General features: G+C 51.2%; 2 protein-coding genes across 2 annotated transcripts in view; both read right to left on the bottom strand.

Annotated features, from left to right (window-relative positions):
• LSP1 (lymphocyte specific protein 1) overlaps nucleotides 1-10,931 on the bottom strand; it is a 50,864-nt gene extending 39,933 nt beyond the window's left edge. Inside the window, exon 1 of the mRNA XM_074148582.1 lies at nucleotides 10,763-10,931. Within this exon, the coding sequence (XP_074004683.1) occupies nucleotides 10,763-10,842 (80 nt within the window). The 5' untranslated portion in view covers nucleotides 10,843-10,931. The remainder of the gene's footprint in view (nucleotides 1-10,762) is intronic.
• Nucleotides 10,932-11,024: 93 nt separating this feature from the next.
• On the bottom strand, nucleotides 11,025-13,827 carry TNNI2 (troponin I2, fast skeletal type). The gene is made up of 5 exons (XM_074148988.1): nucleotides 13,491-13,827; nucleotides 13,075-13,203; nucleotides 12,576-12,665; nucleotides 12,267-12,443; nucleotides 11,025-11,953 (listed from the first exon to the last, which is right to left on the bottom strand). The coding sequence occupies exons 2-5, from the start codon at nucleotides 13,195-13,197 to the stop codon at nucleotides 11,855-11,857; spliced, it is 489 nt and encodes a 162-aa protein (XP_074005089.1). The 5' UTR covers nucleotides 13,198-13,203; nucleotides 13,491-13,827; the 3' UTR covers nucleotides 11,025-11,854.
• Nucleotides 13,828-20,119: the final 6,292 nt, after the last annotated feature.

Below are 20,119 nucleotides of genomic sequence, written 5' to 3'. Positions count from 1 at the left end.
GGCAGGAGCTTGCTGGGTGTGGGGAGGGGAAGAGGTGATGGCACTCCACTACCTACTGAAGGCAAGATCCTCTGCATAAAGAGGCAGGGGGAGAAGCTGTTAATTCCCCCAGCAAGACAGCCTTGCCTTGACAGCAGAGCTTGTCTCCTGGAGGATGCCAGGGTGAGTTCCTCCTCTTGCACACACTTGGCAGACTTCCACCCCAAGACCAGGACTGACTACCCCTCAGAGACAGGCACCTTCAAGGAACAGGGTGGATAAAAACCATGCTGGGTGATGAAATCCAGGACCAGAGAGAGGCCGCAACATTAGTTTTTACTTGTCTAAGGTGCTAAGGTAATTTGGAAACACCAGAAGTGAAGCAGCGAGGAAAGGAGTCCCTACATCGCAACAGGCTGAGCTCTGCATTGCTTCTGGAGAGAGAAATTCCCAGTATTAAACTCCATCTGGAAAATCTTCCTGCCTTCACAAGGTGGCTGTGCTACTCAACCTCTGGGGAAGGTTTCCTCCCCTTCTCCCTGTCTTTCATCTTAAAGACAGAGAGCAGATACAACAAGAAAACTTATCCTTCCTCCAGCATCAGCAAGGGTCCTGCAGGACGACAGTGAGGAGAGAGCAGAGCAGGACCCTCTTTCTAAACTCACAGCTTGCAAGAAGGAGGAGACTGTGCACCCTCAGTGACACATTAACAGAGTTACTATCCCCATTTTGGTGGAGCAGAGAGCATTTAAACCCACTATTCAAAAGCACAAAGGCTGGGTCTAAGGGACCACAGAGAAAGAGCGGTGCTGGAGAAATCCCACACCATCACTCCGCAGAACAGAGGTGCCTTCTGTCCCCTCTCCTCCCTTGCTTGCTGCCGAGCCCAGGTGCATCAGTCTGACTCACACCATGTATCCAAGAACAGTAAGGTCAGCATCAGTCCCATGGCTGCTTGTATCCTTTCACAGAAACAAACCTCCTGGTCCCACCAGGAAGTGGGTAGGAGTACAGCGGACACAGGAAGAAAAACAAAAAATCTGTTATTTTTTGGCACGGTTTAAGCTAGAAGAACCACCATAAATCCCTACAGTAAAACCACACCCTGCTACGGGAGCAGAGGTGCCCAAGGCACCCAGAAGCATGCTGCAGGGAACCAGAGAGCTTCCCAGAGCTCTTCCCAGCAGCAGGGGAAGCAGAGAAGGTGAGACGCTGGGAGGGAGTGGGTCTGGCTCCATTGCTGCGGGAAGGAGGGCGGGAGTCCCAGAGAGATAGGGCTGCACCAGTTCCCGTTAATTACACAATCACTCTGCTATGTAGGACTAGTTGCAAAATCAGTTGGAGGCTAACACATATGGGCTAGGAAAAAAAAAGAAACAAAAAGAAAAAAACTCTAGTCCTGCTAGCAAAGAAATGCAGCCCAAGCAATTTTCTCCAATATTGCTGGGATGCAAAGCACTGTCGGCATAAGCCCCAACGTAAAGTTGCTTCGAGGGCCAGTCCTTTATAGGTGCCATCAGCTGCCAGCGTGGTTTCCAGAGGTCCATGCCTGCATGTCAGTGGTGGGATCCCACCCAGAGAAGATCTTCTCGCAGGAACAGCTTCACCTCTCAGCAAGGACTAAGGAGTCCTGTCTCAGCCAGAGACCCTGCACTGCTACCGGCAGCCCTCCTAAGACAATGGAGTAGATGGGGGTCTCTCCATTTTGCCTTCTAAGTGATGCATCCCTCCCTCTGCTATCCCAAACCCCAACCTCTATTCACCGTGCATGTGCAACCCCTACTTTGAAACCAGCCTGGCAGACATCAGCACTTGCCCAGCCCCCTGGGAGCCCCAGTTCAGCGAGAAGGGCACACCAGTTGGTACCTCAGCTGTGTAGATGGTGTGGTTTACACATTAGCCTGATGGATAGAGTTTTCCCATCTCACCTTCATCCCTAATTCCTAGTTAGCTCAGCCCATCTTGCTCTGCCAGCACTCACTTTTGGGTAGCCAAATACAGAGGCCAAAACAGGCAGCGAGAGATAATCCCAAGGAAACAGGGCGTCTAGCAGCCAAAAGCAGCACATTGTCTCCTTCACACCAGAACAGCTCGTTACAAGTTCTAGAAGTGTGTTGTTGGGAGGGCAGACAATTTCATCAGTGCAATATGCTCAGGGGTAGGAGTCCAGTCCCAACGCTGCTCCCCAGCAAGCCTTCCTCTGCCCTGGCCATGAGTCAGGAGGGGACATTCCCAAGCCAACGCATGACCCCATGGGTGCTCTGGGGGGGGGTGCTGTAGGCAGGACCTGTCTTGGCTCAGAGCTTTTGCCTGGCCCACGCACTCAGAGGAGCACCATGAAGAGCATATATAACTGTGGGCTGGGTCCAAAGAGTCAACAAACACCATGTCATACTAAGTCTGAAGTACTTGGCTCGGGATCAACAATGACTTTCTTCCTATGACATCCAAAGAGGCAGAAATGAGAGGGAGAGGAAGCCAGGAACATCCCTCTTCCCCTACCCCACTGCTACCTCTCACCCTCATGCAGAACAGAGGAAAGACTCTCCCTGCGGGGCACCTAGTGCATGCATCCATAAACCTAAAATCCTAAAAGTTTGCTTCATCTCCCAGTGAGAGCGGAGATGCAAGCTTACAAGCATTGTAAGAGAAGATGCTTTTGCTCCAGGGGTGATGCAGACAAGAACAAAGGATGAGGGAACCAAGGGAGAAGGAACCAAAAGTAACATCTGAAAGCTGGATTTAAAAAGGATGGAGAGAAGAAAAGAGAGGTGGTGTAAGCATTAACCAGGCAGCCCAGCATGGTTAAAAGAGATCAGAGCCCCTGTTGCACTAGGTGCTGTGCAAACAGGGAGAGATACCCCCTCAGCCGCTGCATCAGCTACCACCCGGGTTTTACGGACCGGGGCCAAGTGACTCAAGCAAGCCCTGGAGGAGTGCAGCTGGTCCAGCACGTGGTTACTGCAGCATGCACCATATCTATACGTTAGGTTAAATCAACAAAGCCATTGGGAAAGAGACAGGAAGACAAAACAATGGCTGCAGATAAGACACTCCCAGCCCACGCAGGAGGGTCATTAAAGGACAAGAAGAGAACTATTGGCCCTGAGGAGACTGGCTTCATTTCTTTGGGATCCATCTCCACCCCAGGGCCAAGAAGCAGGACAAAGGACTCCAGCCAGAATGAATAAGCCATAGGCAACTGCTGCCAAGAGGTTGTCCCCCCACCATCAGACACTGTAGGAAAAGTCTAAAAAAGGCCTTCTTACAGCATCACATTGCCTTGTCACTAGGCTTTGCTCACTGAGGTTTGGAAAGCTGCTGAATGAATTTGAACTTTGAATGTCCATTTAAAATAAACGGAGTGGCCTTTGCTTTTGCTAGGTGGATTAAATGGACGCTAGGCAGCTGAAGACACCTTCAGACATCTCCCACATTTAGCAACCTGTAACAGAGACACCATCTTCTTTCACCAGGTGGCATCTGTGTGATGTGTTTAAGTATCACCCAAAGCCCTGCGACACATTTAGTTGATAGGTTTGTAGATAGTACTGCTGTGTGAGTAAAGCCCTGTGCCCAAGCCATGCTGCTCAGCTGACCAACGCAGCACAGATTTCAAGAAGTGAAATACAGCTTCTGCCCGATATAAACTTATTAGCTCAGCTGCAGCTGGCTCAAGACTCTCACGTAGCACTGCATTGTGCAACACAAGCAGTTTTAGCAATGATTAATCCCTGCCTCACACTGCTGGGCTGATTATTCCAGCTGGGGTCAAGGTAGACTAATGGATAAGAAGAAACCACCAAGCATCATCTGACAGTTCCTGCTTCCAAACTATGCCTTCACTTCAAGCTGCGCCTTGTCCTGAGGAAAGGCACCTAATCTCAGCTTGCCAATATCCACCTATGCCTCCTTCACCAAACTGGGCAAAAGATGGGACCTGTTGTGAAAGGGCAGGCAAAAGTACCGTCATGTATCCAAAAAGCCTGAAGACCAAGACATGCTTCCATCAAGAAGAAGGATAGTCATTAATGCTCCAAAGTGAGGCCCAACAAACAGTTAAGATGAGCACAAGGGGCGGCTAAGGCTGTATGCAGGAAGATGGCAACTGGAATGCAGAAGCAGTAGAAGAGACAAATGCTTCCTTCCAAGGAATGAAAAGCTTCACCAGAGCAGGGCTACACAGCCTGTATATTAGATTAGTCTGTCCTTGAGGACAGCTCAGCTCAGACACGCTGCTGTCAGCTCCTGTTACATGAACCTAAGTGGCAACTGCAAGGAGGCACTTATTTTAAGAGGAAATAATTATTGCCGTCAATTTTATTGAGGGAGAATTTTACCCCTTCTAAACAGCTGGCAGTTGTGATTGTTTGGGGTCTGTCAATAGTTCAGGGTTTGTCAATGCTAATGGCTCCAGAGCAAGCTTTCACTGAAAATGAAACTGCTTTTGCAGCAGAAAATCACATACAAGCATAGAAGAAGAGATCATATTTTCCGAACTGCCTGGCAATGGCTTGATAAAAGGCATTGCACATACTGTCTATTTAGCTGCAGCAAGCAACAGATACCTAGAGCTGGGAGAGAGGCTTCTTGGGAAATGCAGAATTAATCCCTAGCAAAAGATCTATTTTCAAAATGAGCATGTAAGCGAAAGAACCGAGGACCTCCAGCTGATGCAAACTGGCAGAGCTTTACAGCAGACTGTGGGATGGTGCTGATCCCACAAGCAAAGCATTTGGGCCTACACATCTGTGCAATAGCAGGAGAAATCCAAATAAACTGAGCTCCAAATAACTGAGTCTTGCACATCTCAGACCAGTTGCTCCCAGGTGGCTCTGAGTTTTCAAACAACTGGGTGCAAGTCACCAGTCAAGCTAATAATAGAAGCCCACTGACTGCCATTTCCTTTCATTAATAAATCCAGCTGGCTTTGCTCATCTATTTTCCTCTTTACTTGTGTATTCCCTTGACAGTTATCAGACACACCAGGCTGGTATGAACCACCACTGCTCCTTTGAGATATGTTGAACCCAATTAGCTTCTGGGTTTAACAGTCACCCCATAGGACTCAAGGTGGAGCTACCAGCATCAGCTCTGCTGCCAGCCCCAGCGGCCCATCCCAGGAGCGACTTGTTTAAAGCAGCAAATAACAGAAGATATTTTGTCCTGCATTGCTGCAAATTATCCTGTAGAGGATGGGGGCTGCCAGCCTCCCTGCTCAGGCATTACACAAGTAGCCATAGAGCCCCCAGAAAGCTGCTGCAGACCTGCCCATGAGAAAGACAACTCCAAGTGCCGAAACCTGGGATTACGGCACTCCAGCAGCTGCCTCACACATCTGGTGTGTGTTAGGAGGGATACACTGGCAAGGAAAACACACACAGGCTCCAAGCGGGGCTGGTTAACCCATTTGTGACTAAGCCTGTGTGGAGCACTCGGACAGGCTGAGGACTGCAAGACACCTGGTCAAGCCTCAGAAGAGCTCGGCTCAAATCTCCACAGTGGCCTGTGCTTCCTAGGTGATATTGGGAAATCAGGGAGCAACTCAGGTGCCTAAACATAGGTGTCAAGTGCCACTGAGGATGCCTTGGGTTACCTAAGACACCTGCCAAAGCCTGGCAGATGTCACATGGGTCCAATAGGAAACCACCTCTTCTGGGTACCCAATCCTATGGTTAGGACATCTCTTTCCTTTTCTAAACAACTCAACCTCAGTTGTCTGGCCTTGCAGTAGAGGCAACCCATCTTCTTTGCCCTGAGGGTGACACCCTGACCTTGGTTGGGCACTGTAGGTGCTGCTTTAGTACTGATCATGCTGCAGTCATGCCGTCAGAACAGCTGACTTCCCAGCATGCACAGCACCACCTAGGACATATTTTTGGCTCATATACCAGATGGCCATGATCCAGAGTACAACCTGGTTAAAGAGGCCCCTGATTCCCTATCATACAAATACACCCCTGTGTCTTCCTTTCATTGATGTACTTCCTCAAGGTTTCGCCTTATGAAGGGCTTGAGGAGAATGGAGCCACCCCGTGAGAACACTTTTCTCATGCATTCAGCTTCAAAGGATGCCAAAGCACCTCCTCAGTGAGCCCAAAGACTCAGCCTGAGGAGGACCTTGTTGGAAGGGAACAGGAACTGCAGCTACAGGAGGTCAAAGCTCCTGCACAAGCTGGGTGTTGCCTTGGGCAGAGCAGAGCCCTCCCTCCTCTGCGTTGGGCAAGCGGGCACTGTCTTTCCCAGACAGGTTCACGTAGCCAGACTGTACTGGGAGCGCTGCACATAGAGGATAAAGTGAGAGCAGCAAATCCTTGTGGCATTTCCTCTGAGCCCCTAAGGACCACAGCAGGTTTGCACTGTCGGTCGGAGCCAGATTACTGTCCCAGGAATCCCTGGCAGCCATCAGTCTCCCCTGGAGCCTGGGCAACAACTTTCTTCGGGCCAGGACTCCCACCGCCTCAAAGAAAAAGCTGTTCACAACAAAAACACAGCACCGATGAGGCCTCAGAGGACCTCCTGGCCAGACGGTCTGCCCAGATGCAAGCCAGTGTCCTGACAGAGGCAGCAGCCAGGCTGGATAAGTGCCTAGCTGGGGGCAAGCCTGGCTCTGGGGAGAGCACCAAGGCAGCAAGGAACCCACTCAGATGCCATGCAGACCCTGCAGTCACAGGGGTGATGGATGCAAAGGGGGGATGCAGGCAGAACACCAGCCAGAGCTGGGTTAGGGGTGTCAGTGGGGGTCAGAGCAGAGGGGCCCAGGATCCCCAGGGTGTGTGGAGGTTAACCACTTCACTGCCATGGACCCAACTCTTCCAGTTACTGCTAGAAAAAGAGCTTTCAGATTTTGGGAAAGGCCTGAAAGCCCCTGAAGCAGCATACTGTAAAAAAACCCACATGTCCAGTGAAGATGCCCAGACCAGGGGGGTGGAAAAAAAACTACCTCTTTCCTCCCTCCTTCCCAAACCACCCCTCCACGCACCTTGCGCATCTCTAGCCTTAACTCAGTCATGCCCATGGAGCAGCACTCATCCTGTTTCAGCTGCAGCAAACCTGGAAAAACCCATGAGGCTTAACCCCCATGGACAGCACAGCTGCAAACAGACCCCACTGTGTCCCCACTCTGCATCCCAAGGCCAGGACACCACCCTGTCCCAAAGTGCAGTTATATCGCCTGACAGCAGCTCTCTCTTGGGGACATTTCCACCCTGGGGGTTGCCTGCCTCCTCCATGCAAGTGGTAAAGTTCTGCCATACCCAAGACTCTGCCTGGACACTTTCCTCATTGCTGCAGATTTATCGGTGTTGTCAGACAAATCAGGCCAAGCAGAGCTCGCCCCCTCGTGGGGTGCAGCCAGGGGATAGCTAGGCCCCCCATAACCAGAGAGGTTGCATGCCCAGTGGTGCAGGCTGGGCTGTGCCTCTGCCACCTTTTCTCCAGAGGAGCAGGAGCCCTAGTACCGCTTCAACCAGCAGAAGGGCTTTTTCACCCCACCCTAGCAATGCTGCTCTGTCAAAACCTCCTTTTGGCAGACCCCAGGATGGTCCCTGGGACAGCCAGCCCAGCCTTCCTCACAGCCAGGTCTCTCCAAAATCCAGTGGCAAAGGCATTCTCACAGGCTTCACCCCAAGAGCGAACAGCCAGCCCTCCAGCCAGCAGAGAGTCTTCTGTGGTTTAAAAAAAGTCAAATTCAAATAAAGGCTGCTGGGCAATCCCTTTAACACATGGCTCCAAAGCCATAGCTTTATGTTGCAAACTAAGCTTGAGGCAAGGCAAGCTTTTTTTTTTTTTTTCCAAGGAGAAAGGGGCAGTGAAGGCACCTGATACCTCCCTATAATTAGAGACAGTTCCTTATCCCTAATGCCGCTGCCAAGGCACCTATATCTAATTTGGAAATGCTAAAGTATTGCCTAGCTTCATTAAATTATCCATCTGGCCCTCCCCTGTTCACTTCCCTACTATTTTTCCACTTTAATGAGTCCAGCTGGGTCAAACTGTGACCAGTTAATGCTGAGCAGGGATCAGCCATCCCTCCATCCCTCCCCCAAGGAATCTGGTGTGCTGAGGGGTCCAAAGACTCTCCACATATCAATTTTCTCAGACAACCTCCTTCCAACCACAGGTATACTTAGCAACAGCAGTCATCCTAGCAAGGGTCCTCGAGACTCCTCTAAGGATCTGGAGAATTCAAGACAGCTGGGGATAGACGTGGCAAAGAAAAGCCTGGGGCTTGCTAGCACAGCAGAGCCTCTCCCCAGGCGGTGACCATACATGGGCTCTCAAGAGCTCCCTGCAGCTCATGGGGTGGAAAGCCCCAGAAGGAAGGAGATGGGGGACTTTGGGAGAAACCAATCTCTCATCTCAGACCCCATAGGCGAGAGAAACCTGCCTTGTGAGCCATGCTCCTGCTCAGGTGCAAATATCCTGCAGAGCCCAAGCCATGGGGTTGTGCGCAGCCATGGGTGTAGAAATGTAGGTCAGGGGCTGCCTGAAGCTTCAGAGTTCTATGGAAAGTGCTCTGAATAACAGACCCAATACACATTGGTTTATCTATCCCTGTTGTAAGGCAGGGTCCCCTCACACCTCAGGCTCCCAGCCTCCCACCATCAAGGCAGGAGGGTTGGATCCTTCATCCTGCACTGTGTTGTCCCATCAGGGCAGGACAACCCATGCAGCCACGTCCCCAGAGTCCATCCCAACTTCTCACTTCTTTTGGATAGGCTCCACATTGGGCTTACACCACAGGGGTTTTCTATATAGCAATTCCAGTTCATGGAAGAGAGCATAACACCAGTTCGGTTTGGGTGGTGTCTTGCTGGCAGCAGCAAGACTTTGCCAGCATGTCCTCATTTGTATGGGGGAACTGAGTAAACTATGTCCAAATTAGGATTTCTAGGACATTTTCTAATGCAAGCTTCTCATATATACACACTAGGCACAGTAAAATAGATAAGGTTCATTTTTTAAGCAAACCCAGCACCTCTTTTCTCCCCGTATCTCCTTGCTGTGTTTTTACACCACATAGCCTTGGGATTTACTTTCCTGACAGCTCCACCACGAGACTCACTGCTCACATCCCCAGCACACCTTAAGCTTCTTAGGAGCACTGTCCTGATTCCATCCATATATGGGTCAGCTCGACAAGAGCTTTGTCTTCAAGGAGAGGAGATCAGAGAGCTGAGTTAGCCACAGGGTGAGAAAAGGTAGCCCCAAACAGCAAGCAAACACTTCCTTCCTCCCTCCATTTTGGGAGTGTAAAATCACTAAAGCCTAGCTAGGGTTTAAATAGCACAAGTAAAAGGAAGAGAAGTTTAGAGATGCACATGAAACTGTTACACAAGTTGGAAGGGAAAGTAATTCTCCATATTTTAAAAACAAAAAGGAAGCTACTTTTTCTCACTACTTCTTTTCCATCGTTTCATATTTCATTAAGATTCTAAAACGCAGCTAGGAAATGAAGTGTACTGCCACGCTGCCATCAGTACTCATACACACATTTTTTTAAATAAGTCTCTAAAGGCAGTAAGGGTTGGAGTGGTACAGAACAGACCCCTCCAGGCAGCCTCTTATTTAGCTGAACCTCCAGCAGGAAACAGAAAAGGGAAGAAGCTGACCCTACCTCACCAACAGCCCCCACTGCATTGCTCCAGCTGTGTCAAGGTACCTGTGCCCACCACAGCAAGAAGGAAGTGGGAAGGCTCAACTGCCTCGGGCAGCCCCCAGCATCTGCTCCTTGCTCCTCCAAGGTGAGCTGAGCCTGTGGCAGAGGCATGGCCAGGCTGAAACGATGTTGGGAATCCCACAGATCACACTGAGAAACTCCTGTGCTCTCCCAGAAGCCAAGGCTTCCCCTTTGTTTCAGCAGAGACTCATGCACAGAACCTTCCAGCACCTTTTGAAGCTTCCAGTCAAGTCTTCAGCCCAGGCTAATTGCTGTCAGGTGTCAGCCAAAATGCTTATTGCAACCATTAGTGACGGGAGATGACACACCTTTCTCCTCTTACTGTCACTCAAGGGGTTTTGTTTTTTTCATATCAACATTAACTGTGCTGGCTTTCAGAAGCCTTGGGGAGAAATGGTAATGCAAGCTTTGAAGCTGGAGGCAAAAAATCAGGCAACCCCCCAAGCTCCATGGATGCTAAGCCTGCATCCAGTCCAAATCTGAGTACTTCTGGGTGATACATCTCAGCCAAGCTTATCTCTCTCTGCCTCCACCACAGACAGATGCGTTCTCTGCTACTGGTCTGTCTCCTTTTAACCCCCATGGAAAACTGTCTGTATTGGAGCAAACAGACCCCAAATTTTACAATCATCTCTGCTGATAAAATAACAAAGCAGAGTGGAGGCCCGGGGAGATCTATAACCTTACAGCAACTAGATTGAAACATCGCCAAGCTAATTCGGCTAGAGGCATAGGGGAGACAGCAAGAAATCAGATGTGCCCAGCATTCACTGCAAGGAGAGGAGGCAGCTGACCTCCACCCCGCAGAGCAGGTCCAGGTTGCCAGACCCCTTGCTGAGCTTGCCTGCTGCTGGAGCTGTTGTTCCCCACTTGATCAAACCCCCTTCCTAAGGCTTTGAAGTTCAAAGGAGATGAGACCTTTAGGAAGCCTAAGTCTAGCTGGAGAAGCTTGTCAAAAGCCTGCCAGAGCACCTGACCCATTTCAGCCTCATCAGTCATCATCATTTTGCCGCGCATCTTTCTTTCCCACCATCACCCCTCCCAGTTTCCTGGGACTGAAATGCAGCCATGGCATTGAGGTACCCAGTCCCGAGGCCTCACCTTTCGCTCTCCTCGGGGGATTCATCTCCCACTCGGTTGACACCTTCTGCACCCTCCTGGCAGCCCTCCGAGTCTGACATCTTCTCCCCTGGCCAGCACAACAGCCCCACAGATGGCTCCGGAGCAAGGGTGCTGCCACCGTTTCAGTTTTCCTGTGCTCAGCAGAAGTGAGCTGTGCCGGAAACTTCATGGGCTGAGGTTTTGGGGGGATGGGAGAGGGGCAGAAGGAAGGCAAATTTGGGGGTTTTTTTGTTTGTTTTTTGAAACCATTGGGACTATTTCAAGGTTTTGCCTCTACTGGCAGCTCGAAATTGGAAAGTGGGCTAACCCAAAGGGAAAATCAGGGGGTACAGACAACCCCACCATGGCAGAAAGAGGGGTGACCTACTGCTCCCCCAGCTTCCCATGCCACTTTGAGGACAGCCAGCATCTCTAAATCACAGCACCCTAACAGTGCACTACTGCAGGAGCTGTCAAGGTTATCCTGACTTCACACTTCTCAAAGCCCACTGGAGCCATAAGGTCTGCTTCTACCCTGTAGCCGTCACCCCTCACCGCCCTCCCCAGCTCTGCTCCTTCTCCACAGCTTCTTGCTGTTGCCACCGTGTCTGGAGGTTCTGCAACACCTCCTGGGGCATGGACTCTTTTCTCTTTGTCTCTTTGCCACCAGTGAAGGAAGAACGTGGCCAGGAGCTGGTCGTACAATCTGGCGGGAGGATGTCAGTGGAGCATGGTGGCACAGCCTCACCCTTTCCTCTCTGCAACAAGGGGGATGAGCATCCCCAGCTTCAGAGGGAGACCAGAGAGGTCCCTTATCCCCATTCCCACGGCACAGCCCCTGCCAAAGCCTCCCCATCCCCACCAGGACCCCCATGGTGGGGGCAGACCCTGCTGGCACCATGGCACGGGCTGGGGTCTGGCACCCCAGGCAGGCAACACCCGCCTCTCCCGCCAAAGCTTTATTTACACTGCTGCTGCCAGGACACAGCTTTTCGCAACACCAGAGAGAAACAGCACCCAGTCGGTGCCCTTGAACACAGGGGGACGGCGGGGACAGGAGGGAGTGAAGGACAGGTGTGGAGGGGCAGGTGCTTAGGACTCGCCAGCCTCGAACATCTTCTTCCTGCCCTCCATGCCAGACTTCTCCTCGATGTTCTTCCTCCAGTCACCGACATCGCGGAGGTCCTTCTCCTGGGGGAGGGATGGGCAGGTGGGTGCAAGCGGTATCCCCCCGATCGAGAACCCACCCAGGCAGGACCCTTCACCCGTCGCCCCATGAAAAACCCTGTGTCAGCTACAGGAACCCAATTCCACTCATGCTGTACATCTTTTGGGGCTGCACTCTCCTTTTTCAACATCACGGATACCAGAGGAGGCAATATTGAGCAGGAAGAACATTACAGGGGAAGTCTCACCCTCAGCTCTGTCTATCACAGAGGGAGGCGTGAGCCCCAGAAAACAGAGGCCAACTCCTGTGTGGGCATAGGGGAGAGGGAAGGAGTACCTTCTCAGTGTCCTCCTTCTTGACTTGCTTCAGGTTGGCTCGGAGGTCCATGCAGACCTTGTGCTTGGAGCCCAGCAGGGCCCGCAGCATCGCATCAGCGGACATGCGCACCCTACGCAGGGGCGGCCTCTTGAACTTGCCCCGCAGGTCAAAGAGCTTCTGGCTCAAGTCTTCCAGCTTCAGGGGGACAAAATCGGGGGGCACAGAGAGAGCAGGGCATGGGTTTCGTGAGACAGACCCAAGCAGCACAAGGAGGCACAAAGGATGAGCTGGAGACTTCCCTGAGGGATGGCTCCAGCAGAAACTCACCTCCTTGCTAGTCTTCTGTAGCTTCACCTCTGTGTCATACCTCTCCTCATCCACAGACTCTATCTTGGCATGAAGCTTTTTGCACAGCTCCTGGAAGGAAAAGCAGACAGGGATGTTGACTGCTAGGACTCACACATGTGATTTATCTCTCCTGACCACTCTGGCTCTGAAAGACCTCAGTCCAGAAGACCAGACTGGGTCAAGACCTGATGGTGAAGCGTGGCTCACAGGCCAGCTCCTGGTCTCCATGCTACCAGCTTCATGCAAACACTGCCTCAAACACATCATTAGAAATGCAGCTTTCCTGCCAGCCAGACCGCTTTTTTTTATGCGGAGACCCCAGCTGTCTCTCAGGCCAATTACACACCAAGCCAGCTCCAGGGCACCCACAGGTAAGAAGGTGGTCAAGACAGGGAGGACAATCTAGATCCACCAGGCTGACTGACGGAGCCAAATCCTGTCTGCTCCAGCACAGTGAAAGGGTTAAAGAAGCCTTTACCTGAAGTTCCTGCATGGAACCTGGGAGCGACAGAGGAGGGCAATGCTCTGCCAGGTAGTTCTGCTTTTCCACTTCTTTAGCAGCTGCTTCTTTTTCTATTTCAGTGACAGCGAGCTGGAGCATAGCACTCTGGAAGGCAGCAGGAGGAAAATCAGCACGAAGTGGAGGTGAGGGAGGCGGGCAAGCAAGGGAGGGCCCTAATGGATAGTTATCTTAGGGTGGTCCCCAGCAATACCAGCATCTCCAAGCAAGGGATACTGGTGAGGACCCAGTAAGGAGTGTGGAAGGGGGAGGGCGGGGTGCAGGTTGTGCATCATGGCCTCTTCCAGGAGGGAGAGTGCCGCAAGCTGGCTGGCTCAGGATGGGAGATGGGATGGTTGGGACACACCTCGTCCAGCCCCAGCAGTGTCACGTACCTTCAGGTGCTGCCGACGGGCAGTGGCTGCCCTCCTCTTTTTCTGAAAGTGGGAGGAATGAGAGAAAAGCAGGTTACCAGGTGCCCATTCCCCTTTCCATTCCCCTTACACATACAACCCCACAGTCTGCCAAGGACCTGCAGCCATTCCAGGGAGTTGGCTCCAGCCAGGAAGTACAGCTTGACACACAACTGATCCCCAAACCAGCAGCACTCAAAGAAGAGGCTCCCTGCTGAACCCAGCTTTGCCAGCCTCAGGTAGCTAAAACCTGCAAAGTGCCTCAGAAGAAGATAATGAATGTGATGAACTTGAAGATGTGCATATGAAATATAACTTCAAACTTGACTTCTTCAGACTTTTTTTCTCTAATTTCCTCTTCACTCAGACATGTGTTTTGCCTTGCACTCAACTGCCCTGATGCCCCTGGGCACTCGGGCGCTGTGGGACGTCTTTCTGAGCGGTCCCTGGCACACGAGTGAGAAGGACAGCCAAGCAGGTAAAAAGATGGAGGACAGACACAACCATGGAGTCTACAGGCCTGGAGGTTGTCCTGGCCTCTAGAGGTGGAGGGCCACAAAGCTGCAGCTGCAAGATGCAAACTGGCTCCCTCTTCCCTGGGATGCCAAATGAGCCTGGAAGACTAAGCCTGCCCTTCTGTACCTGTGATGTGCCAGAACAGCAGCAACAGGTCTTCTATTCATAAAAGAAGTCACCACCTTGATGTGCTGCTGCATTGCAGCTGTTTCCTCAGCATCTTGCCCAGAAGACCAAACAAGGCTGAGTGTGGCTGTGGCAAGGGAAGCACAGCCAGACATCTGATATGCTTTGGTGGGGGAGTAAGAAAGCAGCATTTGGGTGTGTATCTGTGCTGCATAGAGGAGGAAGTAGATAAGATCTGCAGAGTGAAATGTACCAAAATTTGACTTGTTTTGCATATGCAAATGGTGCTAAAGCCTTCTTGACAGGGCTGAAGGACTCTGCAGAGGAAAAGCATCCAGCTCAGAGATGAAGCACACGATTAACTGGCAGGATTTTGCTGTATGAATCTGGCCATGGGCCAAAAGAGAGTGGATTCCTTTAGCACTTTTAGCCCAGGGCTTATTCTCCATCTGAAAACTGGTAGCTTAGCAAAGAGTGCCCTCCCAGCCTTCCCTGGGGGCACTGGGCTTGATGGGGAATCAAGGCACCTGTTGGACATCAGCACCATATCGTGGAGTTTCTGTGTGTCCCTGAAATCCTCTTTTCTCTTGGTGACGACAAGCTTGAGCTTGTAGTGTTTTGGACATAAGGGGAGGTGTCAAGCAGAGACGAAGGATGGAGCAACTTGCAAAGAGGAGATACGGAGTGACAAAGCCATGCACCACTCTTTCACACCTTCCCTTGTGTTTCCCCAGCCACCCCCAGGCGTCAAGACCAGTCCTGTTCCAGTTCTGCCACAAGGCAGGAACAACTTGCTAAGGATGTAATCTCCACACCGCTCACGCTGCCCTGGATCCAGGGCTCACCCGATCACCTCTGAGAAGCAATCTGGCAGTGCTCAGTGGGCAAAAAATGAGGGGCTAGGTGGGGGGAAGGATGAGAGCGTTCTCGGCCAAGGGCTGGGTGGTAGATGGGTGATGCAGGGGAGGCAGCTCTGGACCACCACTTTCCCAGCACCATCTCGTGGCCAGCTGGGGAAAACAGGAAAGGAGGGAAAAAAGCATCTAACTCCAAGTCAGGAGGCAGAAAAGACCTTCAAAAGGGATTTTTCTTCCACTTCCCATCTTTACCAGAAGGAGTCAGCAAGAAACTCTTGCCATGAACCATTCTTCCCCACACACTCCCAGCAGGAAGCCAGGATTGATACCATGAGCATTGCTAAAAGAAAAAATCCAGCAAGAGACACTTACCTCTTCACTGTTCAGGAACAGCAGATGGAAAACGAAGGGAAGGAAGAGAAAGGAGAGAAAAAGGCAGTTAGCATCCTAAGCGGAAACAAGCAGAGGAATCTTAACAAGCATAAAAAGTTGGCGGTTGAACAAAAGCGTTTAAATGCCAACAAAATATTAGAGACAGAAAAATGGGAACTTACTCAGACATCTTGCTTTAGATGGTTGTGAGTCTGCAATGAAAACAAAGGAAAAAAAAAGGTTCACAATTATTCATGCTGGTGGTGACTTTTTGGGGTTTAAAAACAAAGCAAGATTCCTCTAGAAAAAAAAAAAAAAGAAAGAGGAACAGGTTTGCTCTTATTTCCCAACTTCTCCAAATTTTCATCATATGGGGAACTAGGCTGCAGTTTGTGGACGAGAGCCAAACACATACCTACTCACAGCCACACAAACCTCAGCATCAGGGGACTTCTGGCCCAGCACCATTTGGTCTGGTCTCAAAGAGAGATTTGTGACAGTAATTCCTGCAAGCATGTTTCTTGTTTGACCCCCAGGAAACCATTTTACACAATGAATGAAGAAGAGGAAAAAGCTATTTCCAGTTTACTGCTTAACTTTACCATGCAGTCTTGCCCCACTTCACAAACAAGAAATATCCCAAAGCCTGCAGAGGGTTGGGACACCCTGGGAACAGAGCCAGGCAGCAACTCCAGGTGACAATGAAGGACTTCAGAGAATGCCGCTGCCAGTATATGCATCCATTGCGTGGGACAGAGGAGCCTGTTACAATAGCCTCAGCACAGATGATGTAGAATGGGGTTGAAAGTTGTTGTTGAAGTGGCAAAGGCACGAAGAATTTTCTCAGGCAATTCCTTGCATTTCCGTTAAGTGGAAATTTTACAGGTACAACACAGCATATTAGGGAAGAGATGGAAGAACACCTTTGTTTTGCTGTAACTTCCCCATAAATAGAATTTTACTTTTCTAGCAGAGCAATATCTCCTGCTTGTATCTCCTAATGGAAGGATGCAGGTGTGTCAGCCGAGCCCAAACTAAGCTAGTCCTTTGCAGAGCAGACAAGCCCCCGAAACACAGCCATCTGCAGACCTGGGAGGCTCTGTTGGGAGGTGAAGTGTTAATGGGGGCTCATGCCCGAGCGAGAAGGCACAGCTTGCAGGGCCAAGGAAACTTTATCCTGGAAAATGTGCAGGCCCATCACATTATTTGGGGAGGGAGGGGGGCAGGGGGAGGAGGAAAGTGCTTCTAAAAATGGTCAGGGAGCGGCAGAAGGAGCTGCAGCTGTCTCCTCGGACGGCAGCCTTTCCCCGGTGCCAGCCCCCATGACTCAGGGAGGTTGGGACGATGCGAAGCAAAAGCCAGCACAGGTGGCTGGGCCACAGCTGAGGGACACGGCGGCCGAAGAACGCCAGCTATTTTTACTTGCGTCCCTGCCCCGCACCAGCACGGACCCACTTCGGCAGCAGCGATGCTGCGAGCACTGAGGAAGCGAGGGGACAACGTGGGGACAATGCCAGGCTGCAGCTCACTGCTTGCAATGTGGGCTGTAAATCACCTGTTCTTGGGGAGGGAGGGGATGGGACGTGGTAAATTTGGATGTCATCCCTGTGCGAGGATGTTTTTTGGTGAGAAAGGCGCTGCAAAGAGCAGGTCAGGTGTAAGTAGGGAGCATCGCCGAGTACCGCAAGGAAAGGATCCCACATCCTATGGCCCTGGGGAGGTCAGCGTCAGGGAACTCACGGCTCCGCTTGCCCTTGCCACTCAAGCCGGAGAGCAAAACCAGCCAAAAAGGGGGGGGAAAGGAATGAAACCAAAGAGAAAGGTTGCTGGAAAAGACAGAGGGAAACTTCCCAATGCACGGTCCCTCTCCCACAGGCAAAGGATGGAGAAGGTTTTATTAGCACCCCCGTTTCTCCCAGCAGGTCACCCCACCTGGCATTTATCTCCCTAAAACTCAGGTGAGTGTATCTGCTGCCCCATCAACCCCTAAGAGCAAGCTGGGTCAGTAAGAGACATGCAAAACAGCTCACCCAAGCCTGGAGGAGAAAACCAGAGTGCTGCTGGCCGGACAAGACGGACTGGCGAGCCGCAGGCAGCTGGCTGAGTAAGGAGGTATAAAAGGGCTTCTCGGGTGGCTCAGCAGAAAATCCACCTTCTCTTTAAGGGCATGGAGACCTTCTCAGACCAATGATGTGCAAGAGTCCCTTGTGCACCTCCCTTGGCTGGGGCAGGCCAGGCAGGCAGCCCCAGAGGAGAGGGCAGCAGCCAGGGACAGAGGGCTGGGGAGGGGGAGGACACCTTCTACCCGTGGGGTGGGGAAGCAGAGCCACCCTGGAGGAGCCAGGGAGGTGCTCTTCCTTGGGAGTGCCGAGGAGGGAGCCTTCCTCCCCCTTTTTCCCATCAACCTGCGACACTAGACATGGCTTCAAGGTTGCGAGGAGCCTGGGCTCCCTGCATGCAGCTATCCATCTGCAAGGCTTCCAATAAAATTTTCTGTTGGAGACAGAGTGGCCTATCCATGGACAGAGGCACAGCTCCATTCACATCCAAGGGCTTGGAAGCAGCTCTGCCTTTTGGGAATGAAGAGGGGAAAGAGCCTGCACCCCTCAATCCACCACTGATGGCATGTGCAAGAGCAATCCCTGAGTGAGCTATCTATCGCTAGCATGCTCTTTTAACCTCACTTACCACACAGGAAGCCTTTGCAGCTCTCCCCTTTGTGAAATATTTCAACACAACTAAGGTTTTTTAAAAAGCAAGCCAGCGGAGCCGCTGCAGGCAGCCCTGAGGCTCACTGCCCTGGGGGAGCAGCCCCAAGCTACCAGCAAGGAAGGTAATCCCCCACATCTGCTGTGGGATGCCCCAGATCCGTATCTCCATGGGTCTGAGGAAGAAACGGGTGGAAATGTAGCTAGAAATATTTACCAGCCCAGTCATACCACACGTAGTGTGTGTGTGTGCGTGTGTGTGTGTGTGTAGGGGATCCCATGGAGACAGGAGCCCAAACAGCTCCCTCCCTCCTCCCCCAGCCGAGGCGCTCCCTCCTCTTTCAGCCGGGTTTTTTAGGCTGATTCAGATGTGGCCCTGACAGTATTTTCCAGGCGCCTCTCAGAGGTTATATAGATAGCAGCAAATCTGCTCCTGCAAGCTTCCTGTTTCACCACCTTTAGCATCATGCAAGTAATGCTGCAGATGCTGGCGAAGGAAGAGCAAGTCCTTGAGACAGGGCTGGTGTCTTGCAGGGGTTTGGCCCCGTAGCCAGTGGAGGAGAGAGAAACCCCTAGTGTGGACGAGGCTGGGCCTGCTCAGGATTTGTCCCTCTGAAACGTCAAGAGGTAGACAGTTTGGGTACAGAACATCTTGGTGTCAATGTATGCTGGCCTATAGATCTGAGATACCCCCTTGCAAATCCACCATGAGACTCCTGGAAATGCACAGTGAAGGTGCAGTTCAGCAGAGGTTCTGCTGGTTTTGCCCTCATCTGGACTCCCATTGCAATGTCTGTGGGTCAGCGCCTAGTGAAGTATCTGGGCATGAGAAGAGCTGTAACAAGGATCGGCTTGATCCAACCCTCTTCCTCACTCACCTCCTGCACATCCATGTCTCCAGGACGGTGAGGTCTAAGGGACACAGGGGTCTGCAGCTCCAGGCACACCTAGTGAACACGGAGGTTAAAACTCCAGCGGCTTCTGCCCTCCCAAGGAGCATCCCTCACTGCAGCCGCAGAGGAAAACCCATTAGTAGAGGCATCACTGCACCCACCACCCGTCTCCCATCTGGACTTCAGCAAAAAACAGACAGTTTGGCAGGAAGAATGTCTGCTTGTCCCAACTAATGCCAGTTTCTCAGAAAACAAAAAACACAGAGACCAAAGCAAGCACACTTGCAGACAGACAGCGGCCACCCTCAACAGCCAACAGCAGAAATCACCCATTCAGGGACAGCTTAACTGCCTCACTTCTCCTCTCAGTGCTAACTCCATAAGCCATGGTTGACTCGAGAGTTAAACTGGCTTTTTATTATTCTTTTCAAACTCTCTACAGCCATTTTCTTTAGCTCCCTACGCATCTACATGCATTCCAGCCACTGCTGCCCCATTCGTCCTTCAAAGAGCATCTCAGCTCTTGGTGAAGGGATCAAAACTGGGAAGGTTATCCATTCAAAAATTTCCCACACCCAAGGAGTTTCCTTCAGCCCTGTGAAATGACAGCTTTCTGAGCTTCCTGGAGCTCAGGCATGCAGTACAGCAAAAGAGATTTGCTCTGAGTTCAAGGTTTTGTTTATCACCTTGTGATAGGGAAGTGTTGACCAGAAATACTTGAATAAAGAAGTTGAAAAAAAGAAGTCCCATGAGCAAAATTTTGGCTAAAACAGATGTGTTTGTAGGATATGGAAGGAGTGGATGGTGAGGTGTGGTAACAAGGTAAGCAGAAGGTTTGTTGTCCCAAATATTGGCATCTGCACGCCAGGTAACTGACCCCACTTTGGGCCAACAGGTTGAGCCTCCGAGTCTGCATAAGGCTTTTGCTGGAGCTGCCTTGCACAGAAGTTAAGCTGAAGGGCAGCTCTCCCAAAAAAAAACAAAGAAAGAGGCTCCAGACCTAAAACATCACGAGGAAAAAAAACAGTGAGGACCAGGAAGAAGAGAAAAACAAAACCATCCCAAAGTAGGAGCTATGGTTAACATTAAGAAAGACAGCGGTTTCCAAAGGAAGTAGTGCAAGCATTTGAGTCATGAAT

Source organism: Numenius arquata, chromosome 6 (assembly GCF_964106895.1).
Source record: "Numenius arquata chromosome 6, bNumArq3.hap1.1, whole genome shotgun sequence".
Taxonomy (NCBI): Eukaryota; Metazoa; Chordata; class Aves; order Charadriiformes; family Scolopacidae; genus Numenius; species Numenius arquata.
The sequence above is the reverse complement of the archived record's forward strand: the minus strand, read 5'-3'. Positions and strand labels throughout refer to the sequence as shown.

What these genes read in the sequence shown, in the direction of transcription:
- TNNI2 (XM_074148988.1), bottom strand. Translation starts at nt 13,197, where the DNA reads ATGCTCCAGCTCGCTGTCACTGAAATAGAAAAAGAAGCAGCTGCTAAA. An exon ending in GTTCCATGCAGGAACTTCAG is followed by an intron (nt 12,666 to 13,074) that starts GTAAAGGCTTCT and finishes TTTTCCTTCCAG; the next exon opens with GAGCTGTGCAAAAAGCTTCA. An exon ending in AGAAGGAGGACACTGAGAAG is followed by an intron (nt 11,954 to 12,266) that starts GTACTCCTTCCC and finishes TCCCTCCCCCAG; the next exon opens with GAGAAGGACCTCCGCGATGT.